Source organism: Cyprinodon variegatus, unplaced genomic scaffold (assembly GCF_000732505.1).
Source record: "Cyprinodon variegatus isolate N-32 unplaced genomic scaffold, C_variegatus-1.0 Scaffold4, whole genome shotgun sequence".
Classification (NCBI taxonomy): domain Eukaryota; kingdom Metazoa; phylum Chordata; class Actinopteri; order Cyprinodontiformes; family Cyprinodontidae; genus Cyprinodon; species Cyprinodon variegatus.
The window spans coordinates 2,017,385-2,033,517 of record NW_015150457.1 but is presented as its reverse complement, the minus strand read 5'-3'; the positions used below and the strand labels follow the sequence as shown (position 1 = coordinate 2,033,517).

Here is a 16,133-nt window from a genome sequence, read left to right as displayed (position 1 = left end):
TATTTATTCAAATACTTGTTACTAACTGAAGGAATTAAATGAAATTTCAGCAGCCTTTTTCATTTTGGAGTGTCTCACTTTTTGCAGAAATTATACCTGCACCCCATCCAACGCGGCAAGATTTGTATAGATCTGCTGGGGCCATTATTTAACACTCTTGACACTAGAAATGACACTCAAAGGTTTCTGTTTAATTAACACTTGAGTCATCTTCAAATGAAATTGACAAACGTGCTAAAGACTCAGTTCAGGAAAGAGTTTTACTAGATAGTAAAAAAACAGTTTAACAGTATTATAGAAACTGTCAATATGCTTGAATATAAGACAAATAAAAAAAAAGGGTAGTACTGGAGGGAATGACTTAATTTTTGTTATGTTCGATTTTTCCTTACAAACACCACCAAAACTGTTATTGTTTGCAGTCTGCACTGACAGGTAGCAGGGACTTGGATAAATTAACCATTTACTTCAAAACAGGTGTTTTTACCTTTAATTTTTATTATTATGTGTAGTAGAGTTGGTAGGATTGGTTTTGGAAGAACTCATTTCTCATTGAAAACATCACATGACAAGGCTGAAGGTAATGAATATGTGGACATTCTAGTCTGATCACATGCATAATAGGACGGCATGAACCAGGGGACACACCACTAGTTATTCCGGCTGCACTCGCATCTTTCTGCACGGACCTGTTTCCAGACTAGACAGCAAGCGAATTCTAGAATTTACAAAACCGTTTTTTTTTTTGGTGATCCAGGCAGGGGCCCATTTCAGGACAGCTGAAATGTCACAAAACAATACTCTGAAAGGACACCGTGCAAATTCTGAACCCAGCTTCGAAGAATGGCTGCAGTCCCAGGCTGCAAAGAGTCTCACTCCTGGCCTTGCTTCTTTGCAGTGGAGCCCGGGGCCCCTTGGGAAAGCAGTTTCGCCTGGCTCCAAATTGAAAGCTGAGGCTTCAGGTGATCAAGCTGAGCTAATCCAAATAGTCCAAACCAAGCTGTACCGTCGCCGCTGGGTCATGCTTTTTCTCCTGTGTGCAGTTTCTGCTAACAATGCCTCTATGTGGCTCCAGTACGGCATCATTAGTAACATTTTCATTCGCTTCTACAATGTTGATGCCTTGGCCATCGACTGGTTGTCCATGATCTACCTGCTCACCTACATACAACTTATTCTTCCAGTCCTCTGGCTGCTGAACAACAGAGGGATCCGGGATGTTGTTCTTGTCGGGTCAGCATTTAACTGCATCGGTAGCTGGATTAAGATTGCTGGTGCCAGTCCTGACGGGTTCCTGGTGACCTTTTTTGGACAGTTTGTATGCTCAGTAGCCACAGTGTTTTTTCTTGGTATTCCTCCATATGTTGCTTCTGTGTGGTTTGGAGAAAATGAAGTTTCAACTGCTTGCTCCATTGGGGTTCTGGGAAATCAGGTTTGTTTGAAAAAAAAAGGAAACTGATAAAAATAAGCTTTGTGCCAAATTTGGTTTAGATGTTTTATTTGAGCTTTATTGTGCATTTTATAGAGAGCATAATAGAGTTATTAATTAGTTTGAGAAAATGAAACCAATTGGTGTGCTTTTCTAGTACTGAAGTCTAATCATTAAAGCAAATAGCCATTTGGTTACGTATTAACGTTTTTCACAGGTTTTTGAGTAAATAAAAACAAAATTTCCAAATGTACATTCATCTAAAGGAATTAGGAGACACACCTAAACATTCAGTTCTTTAAAGAAAAATGTGGGCTTATTGATGTCTACTCCTGTCTTTATTTGTCCCTGAAAAGGAAAATAATAGAATTGCAGGTTAACACCACGGTTCTGAGATACTAGTATGGGTAATAAATCTCATGTACAATTCTTTTCCTTCCTGATAAGTTTTTTTTTTTAATCTCACTTAAGTTTCTTAATAAAAATGACATACTATACTGCTTTCAAAAACTGCCTTTTGTTTTGATCATTTATTTTGGGATGTGAGCTATATTTTAAAGGGCAACAAAATTCTAGCCATGAAAAACAATCATATTTCACTAAATGTTCCCAGCAAGTGGTGTCACACAGTGAGCAAGTTTATCAGTTATGAGATACATAATCGATATTCTTGTTACACAAAATACACAAGTAAGAATGTATTCTAACAGAGAAAGAGGTTAAGACACTTGACACCTAAAAAATAATGCCACCACCTTTCTCTAAAAAATGAGGCCCATCTTGATTCTCCACCCTATGCCTAAGGGCCCTCTACAGCAGCGTGCAAAGGAAGTTCAACTCTTTTTTTTCTAATTACAGAAGAAGTCAGATTTATTAGTTGAATTGGATATTGCTTTCAATTTCATCATGGTGTTCACTTTCATTTCAACATTCTGGAGCATACCAAGCTAAATATATCAGGTTTGAAAATTGCAATGGTCCTTTTAATTGCTAAGTAATGAAGCATAAATTGTGTACTTTAGCTGTGATGTGCCTGAGTGAATACATTTCAGGGTGTTCTTATTAGTAAGTCAATATTTTAATTACGTTGTACAGAAAGATCTAATGTCTTTCTACAATTTAGATTTTTGATTTGCATTATTTTCCAGTATTTTGACAATTTCTACATAGAAATATCACCTAATTTACAATAAGGTTGCATGTTTTCATTTTTAAAGTTTATTCTAATTCTTTGTTACCTCGTTCATCAACACAGCTGGGTTGTGCCATTGGTTTCCTCTTACCTCCAATCCTGGTGCCTAACGTAAATGACATGGACGAGCTGGCGAACCACATCCGAAACATGTTCTACATAACAGCAGGAGTGGCAACATTTCTCTTCATCCTTGTTGTCTTTGGTAAGATGAATCTTCTGCATTAAAGTCCACTCACTAGTTTTTTTTATTTAGAATTATTAAAATAGTAAATATGTGTGGAATATGATTGCATCCACCCAGTTGTATTTGAAAGATGTAAGCTGCAGCCGTTTGGACTTTTACTGAAAATTATGCTCCTAAAAATGTGTTAAGATGCTTCATCATTTTTTTATTGACACATGACTCATTTGCAAGATCATACTTTAGAGTTTTTTATTTTTTATTGTGAACCCCAACTCTAAACCTTCCTTCCTTCCTTCCTTCCTTCCTTCCTTCCTTCCTTCCTTCCTTCCTTCCTTCCTTCCTTCCTTCCTTCCTTTTAGAGATATCGGGGTAAAGATATAAGCACAGCACAGATTTTAGATGGTTTTAACTGTAAAAAGTGAAAAAAATAAATATTTTCTCTCTTTCTACTTTAAAGTTAGGGACAACTTTGTGTTGAGTTGTTATAAAAAATCATAATAAAAAAAAACAAACAGAAAATTTTGGTTGTAATGCAGACAAATTGTGAAAAAAGTTTAAGAAGCACAAGACTAGAGGTGAAAAAAAACCTTATAGAACAGCTTGGAGAGAAAAACAGGCCCATACTTGGTGTATGATGATCCCTAGCGCTTTTAATCCCCTGTTTTACAGACACTATGATATAAAATGCAAAATTAACATTTGGATATATTAATTTACCTCCTTAGTTTTGTGATAGCAGAGTTTAAGGTTAAATTTAAACTTTTTGCATGTTTAGTCAGCGTAAAGGATAACAAGATATTTACAGGCTGTTAAATTCTGAATCTTTGTAATGATTAATTTTATTAAATGTGATGTTACTAAACATTAAAGCTATTTTTTATTGGTGCATGGATTAATAAGTAAATTTCCAGTCATGGATTCAAGTTCTCTGAAGAAAGGCTTTATAATTTTAGCTGGTCCTGTTTTTCGAGCAGAGCTCAGACAGTTAGAGGCGTATTGTGAGAGTTTCTCCTTGTCGTGGCTAATGGGGATTCTTCATTCAGCAAATCTTTGCAGTAATGGTTTTAATTTCCACACTCTGACTGAAAGCCTTATTCAACAGATGGGAAACCCCCCCCCCCCAAAAAAAAAAACAATGACATGTGGCTAAACATTGGGAGATTCACATAAATGCACATTGTAGTTTTAGTCCAGTCAGGCAGACATTCCTTTCCTGGACAGAAATCAACAGTATTATTTTATCACAGCAGGGTTTGTCACTGATACATCAGGAACAAAGAACATATGGCTACAGGAATATTCAGCACATTGTAGTAAAAGGGAAGTGGCGTGACTTTTGATAATGCACAGGATGCATGATGTTTGGAAAAGTGCTAACATGCAGTGACCTTTTAAATTCTCTAGAACATGCGTTTTTTTTTTACTTCCTACTTTAACATTTTTATCTAGCTGTAAAACCTTTCTAGAACTGACTTAAATTGATTGACATCACTATTTGAGTCACCAAGATCTAACTTCTGCAGCATGTTTAAGGACATTAAATTAATGACACAGCAGAAAATAGAAAACTTTTTTTTTAATATAGTAGAGGAAAACATTGAATGAGAATCGCCTTCTGTGAGCAGAGAAAGGGTGGGAGCACCCGCAAGCGCTCGAGCATTCCTTAAAACAAAAGGATGTTTGTGAAGGCATTCTATGTTGTACCATGCACAACATGTCAAATAAACACTGTTAGTGTTAACTTGTGTTGATAGCCTCCTGTTGAGATTAACTGCAAACTTCAGCTAATTTCTTCAACATGTGACCAGCTCAAAGACGCATCACATGCATTTTTTAAATCTCACTACTTCAAATGCATGGTTAATAGCTGCAAAACTTTTGACAAAGTAACATATGTTAGTTAAACAGATCTTTTTTATGCAACTTTATGTAATAAGGTGATAGCTGTTCAGTAGAATGTTTTATAAAAATGAAAACCTAAAACCTAACTAAAAAAAACATTGATTGCAGAATTTTTTATGTCAGCAATGTTAAAAGTATTCTGTCCAGTTTGTTTAAGACTGTTTTTCTTTCTTTTCTTGTCTCAAAGTTATATAACGATGCTGAAGAAACTGCATAATCTTAAAACTTTGCCTTTTGAAATCAGGTCACGTTTCCATGGCTTAACTCTTTTAGTGAGAGGACTTTTGCATAGCAGTGCACTAAGCTTAAGAAACATTGCTTAGTCTAGCATTAAGACAGGGGAACTGTGTGTGTGTTTGCGTGGGTGTTAGCTCAGTTCTAGCATTTCACAATTTAAAAATTGTCTACTAACTGACAAGTGGTACTTTTGTTTCTGTATCTATTTTGATTTGGTTTTAATTTTGACAAATTTGCCAAAAAGCAAGTTAGCTGGAGACAAGCTTGACTAGTGGTTAATAATATGAATGGATGAATGGGTGGATGGATGGATGGATGGATGGATTGAAGAATGGATGGATAGATTAATGGAAGATTAATAAATTGATGGATGGATGGATGATGGTTGGATGGATAGTTGGGAGAAAGGATAGATAGATGAATGGATGGATTGATTGATGGATGGAGGGATGGATGGATAGATGGATCAATGAATGGATGGTTGGATGGATAGATGGATCAATGAATGGATGGTTGGATGGATAGATGGATCAATGAATGGATGGATGGATGGATGAATTGATGGATGGTTGGATGGATGGATGGATGAATGGATGGTTGGATGGATGGATTGATGAATAGATGGTTGAATGGGTGGGATGATGGATGAATCGAATAATGGATGATGGATGGGTGGATGATGGATGGATAGATGGATGCATGAATGGATGGATGGATGGACGGATGAATGAATGGATGGCTGAATGGATGGATGACTGAATGGATGGATGGATGGATGGATGGATGGATGGATGGATGGATGGATGGATGGTTAGGGGTTCCATCAGAATGAAGCAACCATGAAACGGACTGCATTTTAAACCAGCTGCCAGAGTGGATAAGTTTGAAGCCGCTTCCAATATAATCTCACAATTGGCTAAAACTGGATGTAGCCTAAAACTACCTATGCTCTGTCTTTATCAAATTGTCCATAGATGGGTTAGCTCTGTATCTTTTGCAGACACTCTCTTAAAAACAGGCTGACACCTTTGACAGGTCGCCACTCCATCACAAAGCAATACAGACACATTCATGGCAAACAGTTAACGGAAATTTAGAGTAACAATTTAAAGCATTAGTCATATCTTTTTTTGTCAAAAAAATGAGAGGTAATGGAGAGTGGGGAAAGTTTCAACATGTAGCAGTTGCAACATTGTAAAATTAACCTTACGCATTGAGCACATGCTGAGTAATGTCCTCTTTATTCCTACAAGACAGGAGACACATCCCATTATTCCTTTAGGGAGAACTGAAAATATGGGTAGAAAGTGATGTTTTTAATTATTGTTTTTTTGTGATTGTATCTACACTGTCTGTATAAATAACTTTACAATTATTTAGTCTGGAACAGCAGTTCCCATGCTTCTAACAGGCATAGACACCTTGAGGCAAAACCAATTTATTAAGCAAGCATAGCTAGTTTAAAGGGGTTAGTTAGGGTGAGGGACAGCTAGCTGTCTAGGTTTTTATCAAATTGTTCTTCAAGGGTTTACCCGAGTTGCAGGATACATATCCTACATGTTTTCTACTGTACCCCCCCCCCAAGTATGCTACAATACAGGAAAATGATAAATAGTGAAGAAAAAATGTTGAATAAGCCAATAAGTGAAAAAAGGGGCATGAAAACTGAGTTTTATACGTTAATAACTTGTTGTTGCAACTGTTCCCTTGACGTTGGATGTTGCAACGGTCGCCAATCTCTGTTTAACCACATTATAGTGTTACATCAGGTTCTAAAATCATGCTCTTGTATGGGTTTGTAAAAGAAAAGATGTGACTTTTGCTGTGTTCACATATTTTTATTCAATTATAAATAAACACTGAGATATTGAAGGAAAAGTAAGAACTGTTGCAGCCAACCCCATTCTCCCCTACTCAGAGATCATGCAAAGGAGATGTGCTGTAAGGAACAAGCCCAGGCCCCACTTTAAACATAATATTTTAAAACAAACAAAATATAAAGAAAAATTAGCGACAAAAAAAACACCAAAACAAAACAAAAAGCTCAGATAATCTAAAAAGCAATACCATGCTAAGCTAGAGATATAAGATAAGCTAAAGTAATATCTTTGCTTCGTTTTACTTTTGACATCACAGTCATGACGGTGGTGTTTAATTACAAGAATAAAAACTTTTTTTCTCCAAAAAAGAGCTACAAAAACGCTTATAGTGATATAAACTAAGCTAAACTGAGTGCAAGAAAGCATGTTAAGATAAATATCTGAAAGGAAAATGTAAATAAATTTAACTTAAAGAAGTTAAGAAGCTAAGCTCAGCTAAAATGTTTAATGTAGTTTAAACAAAAAACTTAAAAAAAAAACAAAATTTCTTAATAATAATCTAATTATATGCTAATTCATTTTCTTTTCACTTGATGTGTTTAACTAGTTTAGTTTTTTTTTCTATTACTTAAAAATAGACTTAAAAATATCCTGAGTATTTCAAGACATTTCAGAGTTTCTGATTTTCTTCATTCATTCAAATAATAACACAAAAATGCATAAGCCACACTTGGATCTCTTCATTACTTTAAAGGGTAATTATATTCCAGCCAGTTTCATCATATGACACATACACATCACACATTCACACTTCAATGCAAAATGCCATGTGTGAGGGCTGTCCTGCTGGGAGGGCCATCTGTAGCCCAGCAACAGTCCTGTGAGTCAGCAGGGCAGACAAAGTCCTGCAAACGAGAAATTTGCATAAACTGTTAATGGAGGTGAGAGAACAAGTTCGACTGCTGCACTAGTTAGTAAAATGGCAACGGCCACACATGCATGTAAAAATAAACAGCTTGTTTTAAAAAAACCTATACTTTGTGAACTTTTATTGTGGTTTTTTTTTCCCTTCAGATATTAGTTACATTAATCTGAGTGGTAATTCTCCACCAAAATGAGTCCTACTATATATTTGAAAAAAATTTCTTTATAGTTTGTGGATAGTTACTGGTTACTTAGACCTTCCAAAGAAAAAAGATGTTCAAGAAATGCAGTGACACACAACTGTGGGGGCAGGTTATCTAGAAGAGAGGAGAGGACCACAAAAGCAGCAACAGCTGATAAAAGCTCCCAGAGCGGGAAAGTTTGAAGCCTCCCCCTGCAGCTGCTAGTGGCATTGCCAGAAAACCTGGTGTGTTTGCTCATGCTGGCCATGTCCACCAATATGCATGTGTTGAAATAAAGAAGTGCTAACAGAGTTTGAATCGTTTTTTCAGGATCTGTTTTAGAGGATATTAATTTTTTTAACTTCTTTTATAGATTTTACAACTACACATCTTGCTTTTCTGTCGTCGGTCCATGCAACTACCTATCTCTCTCCTGCTTTCATTTGTACTTTGGGCTCTTCTTCCTTCATTCTTCCTTCACTAGCTCCTCTGGCTTTAGGTGCTTTCATTTTTACACCCAGTGATTGAATATATGTTGGCTTTATCAATTTTTTTTTAAATATATGTGAATTTATAAGTATAAATAAAGCGATAAACACACCAACTCAACTAAAATGGGAAAAATTTAATATGTTTCAATATCAGATAATAATAAAAAATGATTTTTTTTTTTTTTTTATAAATGTTTACTCAACTCTTTTAACAAGTGTCTGTACATATTTGTAGTTGACTGTACCTCACCTTTTTTATTTCTCCACATATATCAGTTTTCCAAGAGCGTCCGAAGCTTCCTCCGACTCTGGCGCAGGCCTCAGCTCTCACAATCCCAGCGGAGGAGTACTCCTATAGGGCATCTATCCTCAGGTTGCTCCGAAACAAGCCCTTTGTTCTCCTCATCATCAGTTATGGTCAGTCAAATGCTTTCCTCTGGTTCATGCAAAATAAAGCTACTAATCATTTCTGCACTATACTGCATTTATTATTTGACTGTTAAAAATTTATATTGTTTTTTTTCCATAACATAAATTGTTTCTGCAAGAAAATCAACATGAACTGTGCATATGACCTTTTTGGGTCAACACTGACATCACTACAGTAAAGGGTTTTCCCAGTAAGCCTGTGGTTTCGTTTATTGTCTGACAAGTAAAGGAGGGGTTGGCCCTCGATACTTAACTAGTTGTTACATCTTATCAGCATGTCATGCATGAATGCATACACACATTCATTAGTTATTGGAATCTCCACTGAGATCTTCCTGGATTGGTAGTTTGCTGCTGCTAATGTTGGGTTTCACCAACATGACTGAAATATTGATAAGTCATGATTGTTCAATTATTAGAGCACCAAGAATACATTTAATTTCCAACACATTGAGTGAATCATTTGAAAACGACTGTTTTGAGATAATATTTCACAACAATATATATATATATATATATATATATATATATATATATATATATATATATATATATATATATATATATATATATATATATATATATATATATATAATCTGCCCTTTAATCATCAGAAATTTGTTTGTCCTCTAAAAAATACATTAAGTCTTACATTTTTCTGTGTTTTTCACTTTCATTTTAAGTAATTGATTTTTTTGGTTTTAATCTTCCTCATTTTGCTTTCATATGAAACAATAACTGGACAAAAGTTTAGAGCGTCAGCCATCAGTCATTGGTTGTGGGTCTTCTTGTCCTTTTCCCTTATGCAAATAAACCTTAGGGCTACAATTCAATGGACGCAGCTGCCTTCGCTCGTCTCTGTCACTTTACTCAACACATGCTGTTTTTTCTTATCGTTCAGCTGGATTCTAACTCTTTATTTGTGAAATATTCACAATTCATTGTCATTATTATTAGAAACCTTTTTTATAATTTGTGATTTAATGATTGATCTTAAAAAAAGATAACAGCTACCGGTAGTTATGTGTTGATTGCCAAACATGTTACAGTTTAATACACTTAACAATTCTTAGAGAAATAAAGGGGAAACTTGATATATTTATGTTTAATTAATACATTTCTTTTTAATAGAATGGAATAGAATAAAAAAAATCCTTTTATTGTCCCACAATGGGGAAATTCTGGTATTTACAGCAACATAAAGATTATAGACACAATGGTCACACTAATGTGGACCTTTTTCTCTATAATCTTTGCTTTAGCAACACATTATTATTATTATTATTATTTTGTTTTTATTTTTTTTTTTATAATAAAAAAAAAAGCAACACATTATAACTTTTAGCCACTAGGGGCGCTGTAGCTATAATTTCCATTTGAACCTCTTAAATTACAAAGGTAAGTTTTTTTTTTGTAGGGCAGCCTTCAAACAGCATCAGTTGGCACCAAGTTATGTGTATTGGCCTGAAAAAATAAATTAGTATATCTCAAATCAAGCTAACACTTAGGTCAAACATTATGATTAAGGTTATTTGGATTCTAAACATGTTTAAATTAATTGAATATATAGCTGAATAATAAACATAAAAAAGTTTCCCAAAATTTTGATTTTTTTTTGACTTAGAACATCTTCTAGAAAAAAACTTCATGTTCAGATGCCTAATCTGAACTTCTTGAGCTAGACTTTGTATTAATGTATTTTAAATACATTTTTAGGAATTGATTTGATTAGTTTCTCGTAGTGTGTTTTTTGTATAATATAAACATAATATATTGAGTTTTTTAATTTACTTTATCTGATATCGAATTTACATCAGGACTAATTTGCTGATGTTTAACTTTTATTTTACATTCTTACTAACTGTGAAATCAATGTCATTGGGTGATGCTATGGAGCAGATGATTGGTCTGCAGCCGACCACTACTACTTCATCAATGACTGTAGCATGAAATAGATGCTAGATTAAAGATATAAAGTTCTAAACAATGAAATCGGGCCACATTTAAATAATTTTTCTCAGTTTGTTTTATCTGTTTTTAATCAAACTAATAAATTTAAAGTTTTTACATTTATAGAATAGTGTTTATTCATTGGATTGTGGTAGTTTAAGCACTCAATACTTGAGAAGTGGTGTGTCTGGTTGTCCAAAGTAAAGTTTTTGATAATCGGGTTAAATAAATAAATATTCCGCTGTCTTCTCACAGGTCTGAATGTGGGTTGTTATTACGCTGTTGGAACTCTGCTGAACCGCATGATCCTCAAGCATCACCCTGTAAGTACAAATTCCATTCCCAGCTATCTCTGACTCAGACATGATTGTTTTTAGAGCTGCACTGATCGATCTAGCCAATGATGGGAGTCGATCATTTTTCCCTCGGCTTGCTAATTTATTTCTGTAAACTTAAGAATTCAAAACTGAAAGCTGTCCCTTTTCTCAGCTGACTGTTTCAAACAGCTGTAGTATATCTATTGAATATTATACTTCAATTGCAATTTACTTACTAAAACAGGGCTACTCTCTAATTTATTGGATAAGCCAGTGCATTGTTTTCTCAGGAAGTATTTCAACTGATCTGGTTCATAATAAAAAGAAAAAGAGAAAAAAAAAGAAAAAGCATGGATTTGTTTACTTAAATGTCAATAATGTCACAAAAACTTCCAGGAAATCTGCGAACTGATAGGACAAGTATGGATTTAAAACCACAGACATCATAGGAAAAAAGACTAATCTATAATTTCGTCCAGGTTAGCTTACTGCCTTATGTTAAAATCAGCTTCCTTTCACTCCTCCCTATTAAACACTGGTAAAAGGTCTAGAAGTCTCTCGTTATACAGAGTTGCATGAACATCTGCGCCGGGCTCTGTACAGCTTATTTTATGTGATTATCTCTTTGTTGCTCGTTTAGACCTTGAGATAACCTGCTCTTGTCATGTTTCTTGTTTGGCGATCTGACAGGACCAAGAAGTGAACGCTGGGAGGATTGGGCTCACCATTGTCATTGCAGGGATGGTGGGCTCCCTCATCTGTGGAGTCTGGCTGGACAGGAGTAAGACGTACAAGTGAGTCAATGGGAGGGAAACAGAAAGGAGGAAGTTGAACGTGTTGAATTAAAAACTCTGTCATTAAAAGGAAATAAATAATATCTCTAACATGCAATCACACTTTTTTAAATTGTGGTTTAAGACATTTTTGCATTTTTCAAAATCCGAAACTCAGTTTTGCAGTTAGGCAGCAACACAAACTGTTTTGTTATTACTGTCGGTTCCCTCCTCTCTTCTTCTTTAGTGTTTATCTGTAGGCTGTTTGGTCTAAGCGGTTGTTTAACCAGGTGCAGCATGCTTTTTTAACAGTGACCCCTCTGATCGTCCTCAAGGGCCCTCAGCCTGTGCTGACTCCCATGATTCTCAGCTGTTTTACTTTCAGGAGCCATATTCTGCAAATATGATGATGCAGAAGGATTATTTCCCATATTTTTAAAAACCTGCTAAACACGATAAGATTGGTTGTTTGATTAGCATGGGAAAGGTTCAACTGTTTTGCTTTTTGTTGTCCAGTAATTCTGCTCTAGCTGCAGGTGATTATTAACTTTAGCTCTGGCCTTTAAAAGACAAACACACAGCTTTGCAATGTAGGTGAACCACCTGAGGCTGTAAGAGTGGGTGCAGCTCACCTTTCCTGTAAAGGAAATACCCAAAATGCCTCACTGACGCTGAAAACTTTGTCTGAAACCTGTTGAACCAAAGAAAAGTTTTCACTGATTTTAGCAGCTCCCTGTCAGCCCTGCTGTGTGGCGTCCCTCCAAGCATTAAACTATAAATCATCTGGAAAAGTTGCAGGTTTCAGTCCTTGCGGTGAAACACACCACAGCATGGATGTTAGAGTGCCATGCCCTCACATTTTTTGATGTAGAAGAAATCCTGTGGGTGTTCAGATGGTTTGGTCAGCTTTGAGTCCTTATGGGTATAATTTAAATATAATAAAACAAAGTTATTCCTTAGAAAAGTAAAAACAACAACAAACAAAATCAACAACGTACCCCTACTTTTTTGTTCTGAAAATATTTCTATTTATTTAAGAGATAAGGTGAAAAACATTTCCCCTGCCTTTTAAATTTCTCATATTTTACATGTGTTTTTTTTTTTTTTTTGCTTTGTTTATTTACAGGCAAACTACTCTTGCTGTGTACATCATGACGCTAGTGGGGATGATCATATACACTGCAACACTCGGCCAGAAATACCTCTGGGTGGTGTTTATCACTGCGGGAGCTCTTGGGTATTTTTATGTTATATCTACTTTACTACTTATGAAAACCATTAAAATAGTGACTAGAAACATCTGGTGTATGAGTTGTGTTGACATCAGACTGCATAAACTGGTAAATGCATAAAATACCTTTATTTTATATATGGCTTGATTTTTTTTTAGAAAAATCAAAGCCTAAATATTATTTTTAAAATGATTCTTAAATAAGATTGTAAAACAGTGAAATGCCTTGAATGTTGAGCTTTTCTAATATTATTGAAGAATCTATAAGCATGATGGTATAAGCATTTAATATCAGCCAATTACAATAATTATTGATCAGTTTTTTTGTTTTATCTATTTAATATAAGGTTAAAAAAACAGAATTTAAAATGTAACCCTATTTAAAGGTAACCTTTATCCTTTAGAAAGAGGTCAGACCTCTTTGCCAAGAGAGCTTAAGAGAATAAATCCTTTTTTTTGCCCTCCCTCATCCAGAATGCTGTGTGGTGTTGGATCAGAGTTCAGTGAAATCGTATCTCGTCCTATCTGACGTATTTCCTCCTGATATTGATCAGTTGTCTGTTTTAATATGTATTGTTATTGTTTTACTGCCTAGCATTGCTTTAAAGTGACATTTTTCTCTACTACCTTCTCAATAAATCCCAACGTGTTTGATGCACAATAGATTTAGATACTTTTATTCAACTGAAAATGTTGCATACTTCTAGAAATGAGGATAAAATCCAAAAAGAAGGATCCCTTTTGAAACATGTGTAATTTAACTCCCATTTTACTAGAAATGTGTATGTCAAACATGATTTATATCTCTTTTAACAACCAGTGGAAAAAATTACATCTTCATGTTTCCACTGATTATTGCTTTTTTTCGAGGGATGAGCTCCAGGAGTTTAAGGTTAAAATGTCTCCCTTTAATAATTTTTAAGTAATAATGACTCAGATTTTTTATCAGGTTAAATCCTGGACTCTGGGTGGATCATCCGAAAATATTTATATTACTTTTACTCAAAGGAAATTTTATTGGATTTAAATATTATTTTAAACCTCTCAGAGTGCATATATTAAAAAATAATAATTAAATGTAAAAAAAACAATATCATATACTTTTATTCTCTGAAAGAATAAAAGGAGAAATAGGACAATGAAAGTAAATTACAAAAAATATTGTCATATAAAAATGATAAAATAAATTAATTTGAATTAGGAAAAAATATTTTCTTTTGAGGAATAATAAGAAGGGTGAATTTTTTTTTTAATCCAAAGAATTTTAGCCTTTAGTACAACTATTAAAAGATTCTATACATTTATTATATCAGGTAAATATGTAGAATAAATTAGTACTTTCTGTATTATCTAAGAAAATATTTTTAGATTTAATGGCCATTTCAATACATATACTTTTTTGGGTTGTTTCATTCTAATATTCTGATATTATTAAATTTGTGAAACATGGTCATTGTGAATTATTTAGTCTAAACATGGATGCAATTTACCCATATTTTGAAACGTAAAAAAATATTATATAACAATATATTTCTGTTTTCTTATATGAATATGTATATACATATAAATAAAACCAAAGCTCAGCATGTCTGTTCTTTTAATTCCTCATAATAAGATCAGAATATTTGTCTAAAAAGAAAATTTAATCTGGAAGGCAATACAGTGTATGTTTTATTTTGGAACAGCTGTAGTGTAAGAACACTTTTACTTTCTGCCTCTACTGCTGAGGGAAATAAACATCTTGCAGTTTCTAATAAAAGTGTCTGATGCCAAAACTTTGCTGTAAGATCTGACATGCCCACTGCCATAAAGCTATACCAAAGATTACAGGGCATTTACTAGGTGCAAAGTTTTCTTCCACATGTCAAGTATTGTGAACAGCTAAGCAACTATGCAATGATGTTATTCTGAGGTTGTATACAAAAATATTATCAGCTTGATAAATCAGACTGCAGATGGTTTTCTGTGCTGAATCTAATCTGTGCATGTTTGTGGCCCCAGGTTCTTCATGACAGGCTACCTACCTCTGGGTTTCGAGTTTGCAGCTGAATTGACGTATCCAGAGTGCGAGGGAACTTCCTCAGGGTTGCTGAACTGTTCAGCGCAGGTAGAACTGTGACTCCTGAAAGTTCACTATAAGAGCATTAAAAACAATATATAGAGAGAAAACAAAAGAGAATCTAATTAATTCAAGAGTACCACTTAATTTGTTTTTTGTTAAGTGATTCAAGCAGGTCTATATTTATGTTTTGTGGTGACTTAGATGTTTTCTGTGAAGCTGCTAATGGATTTATTTTCCGGACACGCAGGTGTTTGGCATCATATTTACCATCTGCCAAGGGAAAATCATTGACAAGTTTGGCACCTTGGAAGGAAACATTTTCCTCTGTGTGTTTCTACTAATAGGCTCAATAATGACAGGTATGATCTGTTTACCACATTAATACAAGTGTGGAGTCATTTCAAGCTATTGCTGTTAAGTCATTCATACAGAAGTGTGCAACACTGATCTTTTCCTTTCTCTAGCTCTGTTACTGTTTTACTAGATCCTGTTTGGAAGGTGGTACAGTACATTCCAAGAATGTTGCTCATTGCTTCTGTGTATTTTCACACTGTAAAAGGTCACATTTTAGGAAACAAATAAATATTTTACAGCATAATGGCAGCTCTCTTTAATCCAGAACACTACACAGAGACCAGTGTTTTCCTCAGGGATTGGAGTATTAGAAAAAGTATATATAGAAATGTGTATGAAAATGAAAATAAACTGTTTCCTGACCCTGTAATCCTTTTAAACAGCAAAAGTTATATATATATATATATATATATATATATATATATATATATATATATATATATATATATATATATATATATATATATATATATATTTGATTTTTTTTTTGATTAAACAATTAAGTTAAATAAACAGAGCAAAAGATAAAGTTATTATGTATTAACTGTTCTTCGTAAATAGTTGGTAAAATCAGTGGCAGTGCTAAACATGTAGGTAGGGTCATTTAAACCATCTGCTGTCAAATAAAATAGAAGTGAAACACTGGATAAATA

The 16,133-nt window shown here is 34.3% G+C and overlaps 1 protein-coding gene and 1 pseudogene across 2 annotated transcripts in view; both read left to right on the top strand.

Moving 5' to 3' along the window:
• The window catches only part of LOC107083104 (feline leukemia virus subgroup C receptor-related protein 2-like), a 27,886-nt gene that overhangs the window by 2,426 nt on the left and 9,327 nt on the right, over positions 1 to 16,133 (top strand). For both annotated transcript variants that reach the window (XR_001481171.1, XM_015372096.1), the window contains exons 2-8: positions 2,685 to 2,826; positions 8,641 to 8,781; positions 10,999 to 11,066; positions 11,751 to 11,854; positions 12,960 to 13,070; positions 15,066 to 15,171; positions 15,374 to 15,485. Coding sequence is in view for 1 of the 2 variants with exons in the window: in XM_015372096.1 (XP_015227582.1) it covers positions 2,685 to 2,826; positions 8,641 to 8,781; positions 10,999 to 11,066; positions 11,751 to 11,854; positions 12,960 to 13,070; positions 15,066 to 15,171; positions 15,374 to 15,485 (784 nt within the window). In the remaining variant the exon portion in view is untranslated. The remainder of the gene's footprint in view (positions 1 to 2,684; positions 2,827 to 8,640; positions 8,782 to 10,998; positions 11,067 to 11,750; positions 11,855 to 12,959; positions 13,071 to 15,065; positions 15,172 to 15,373; positions 15,486 to 16,133) is intronic.
• On the top strand, positions 396 to 1,569 carry LOC107083168 (annotated as a pseudogene).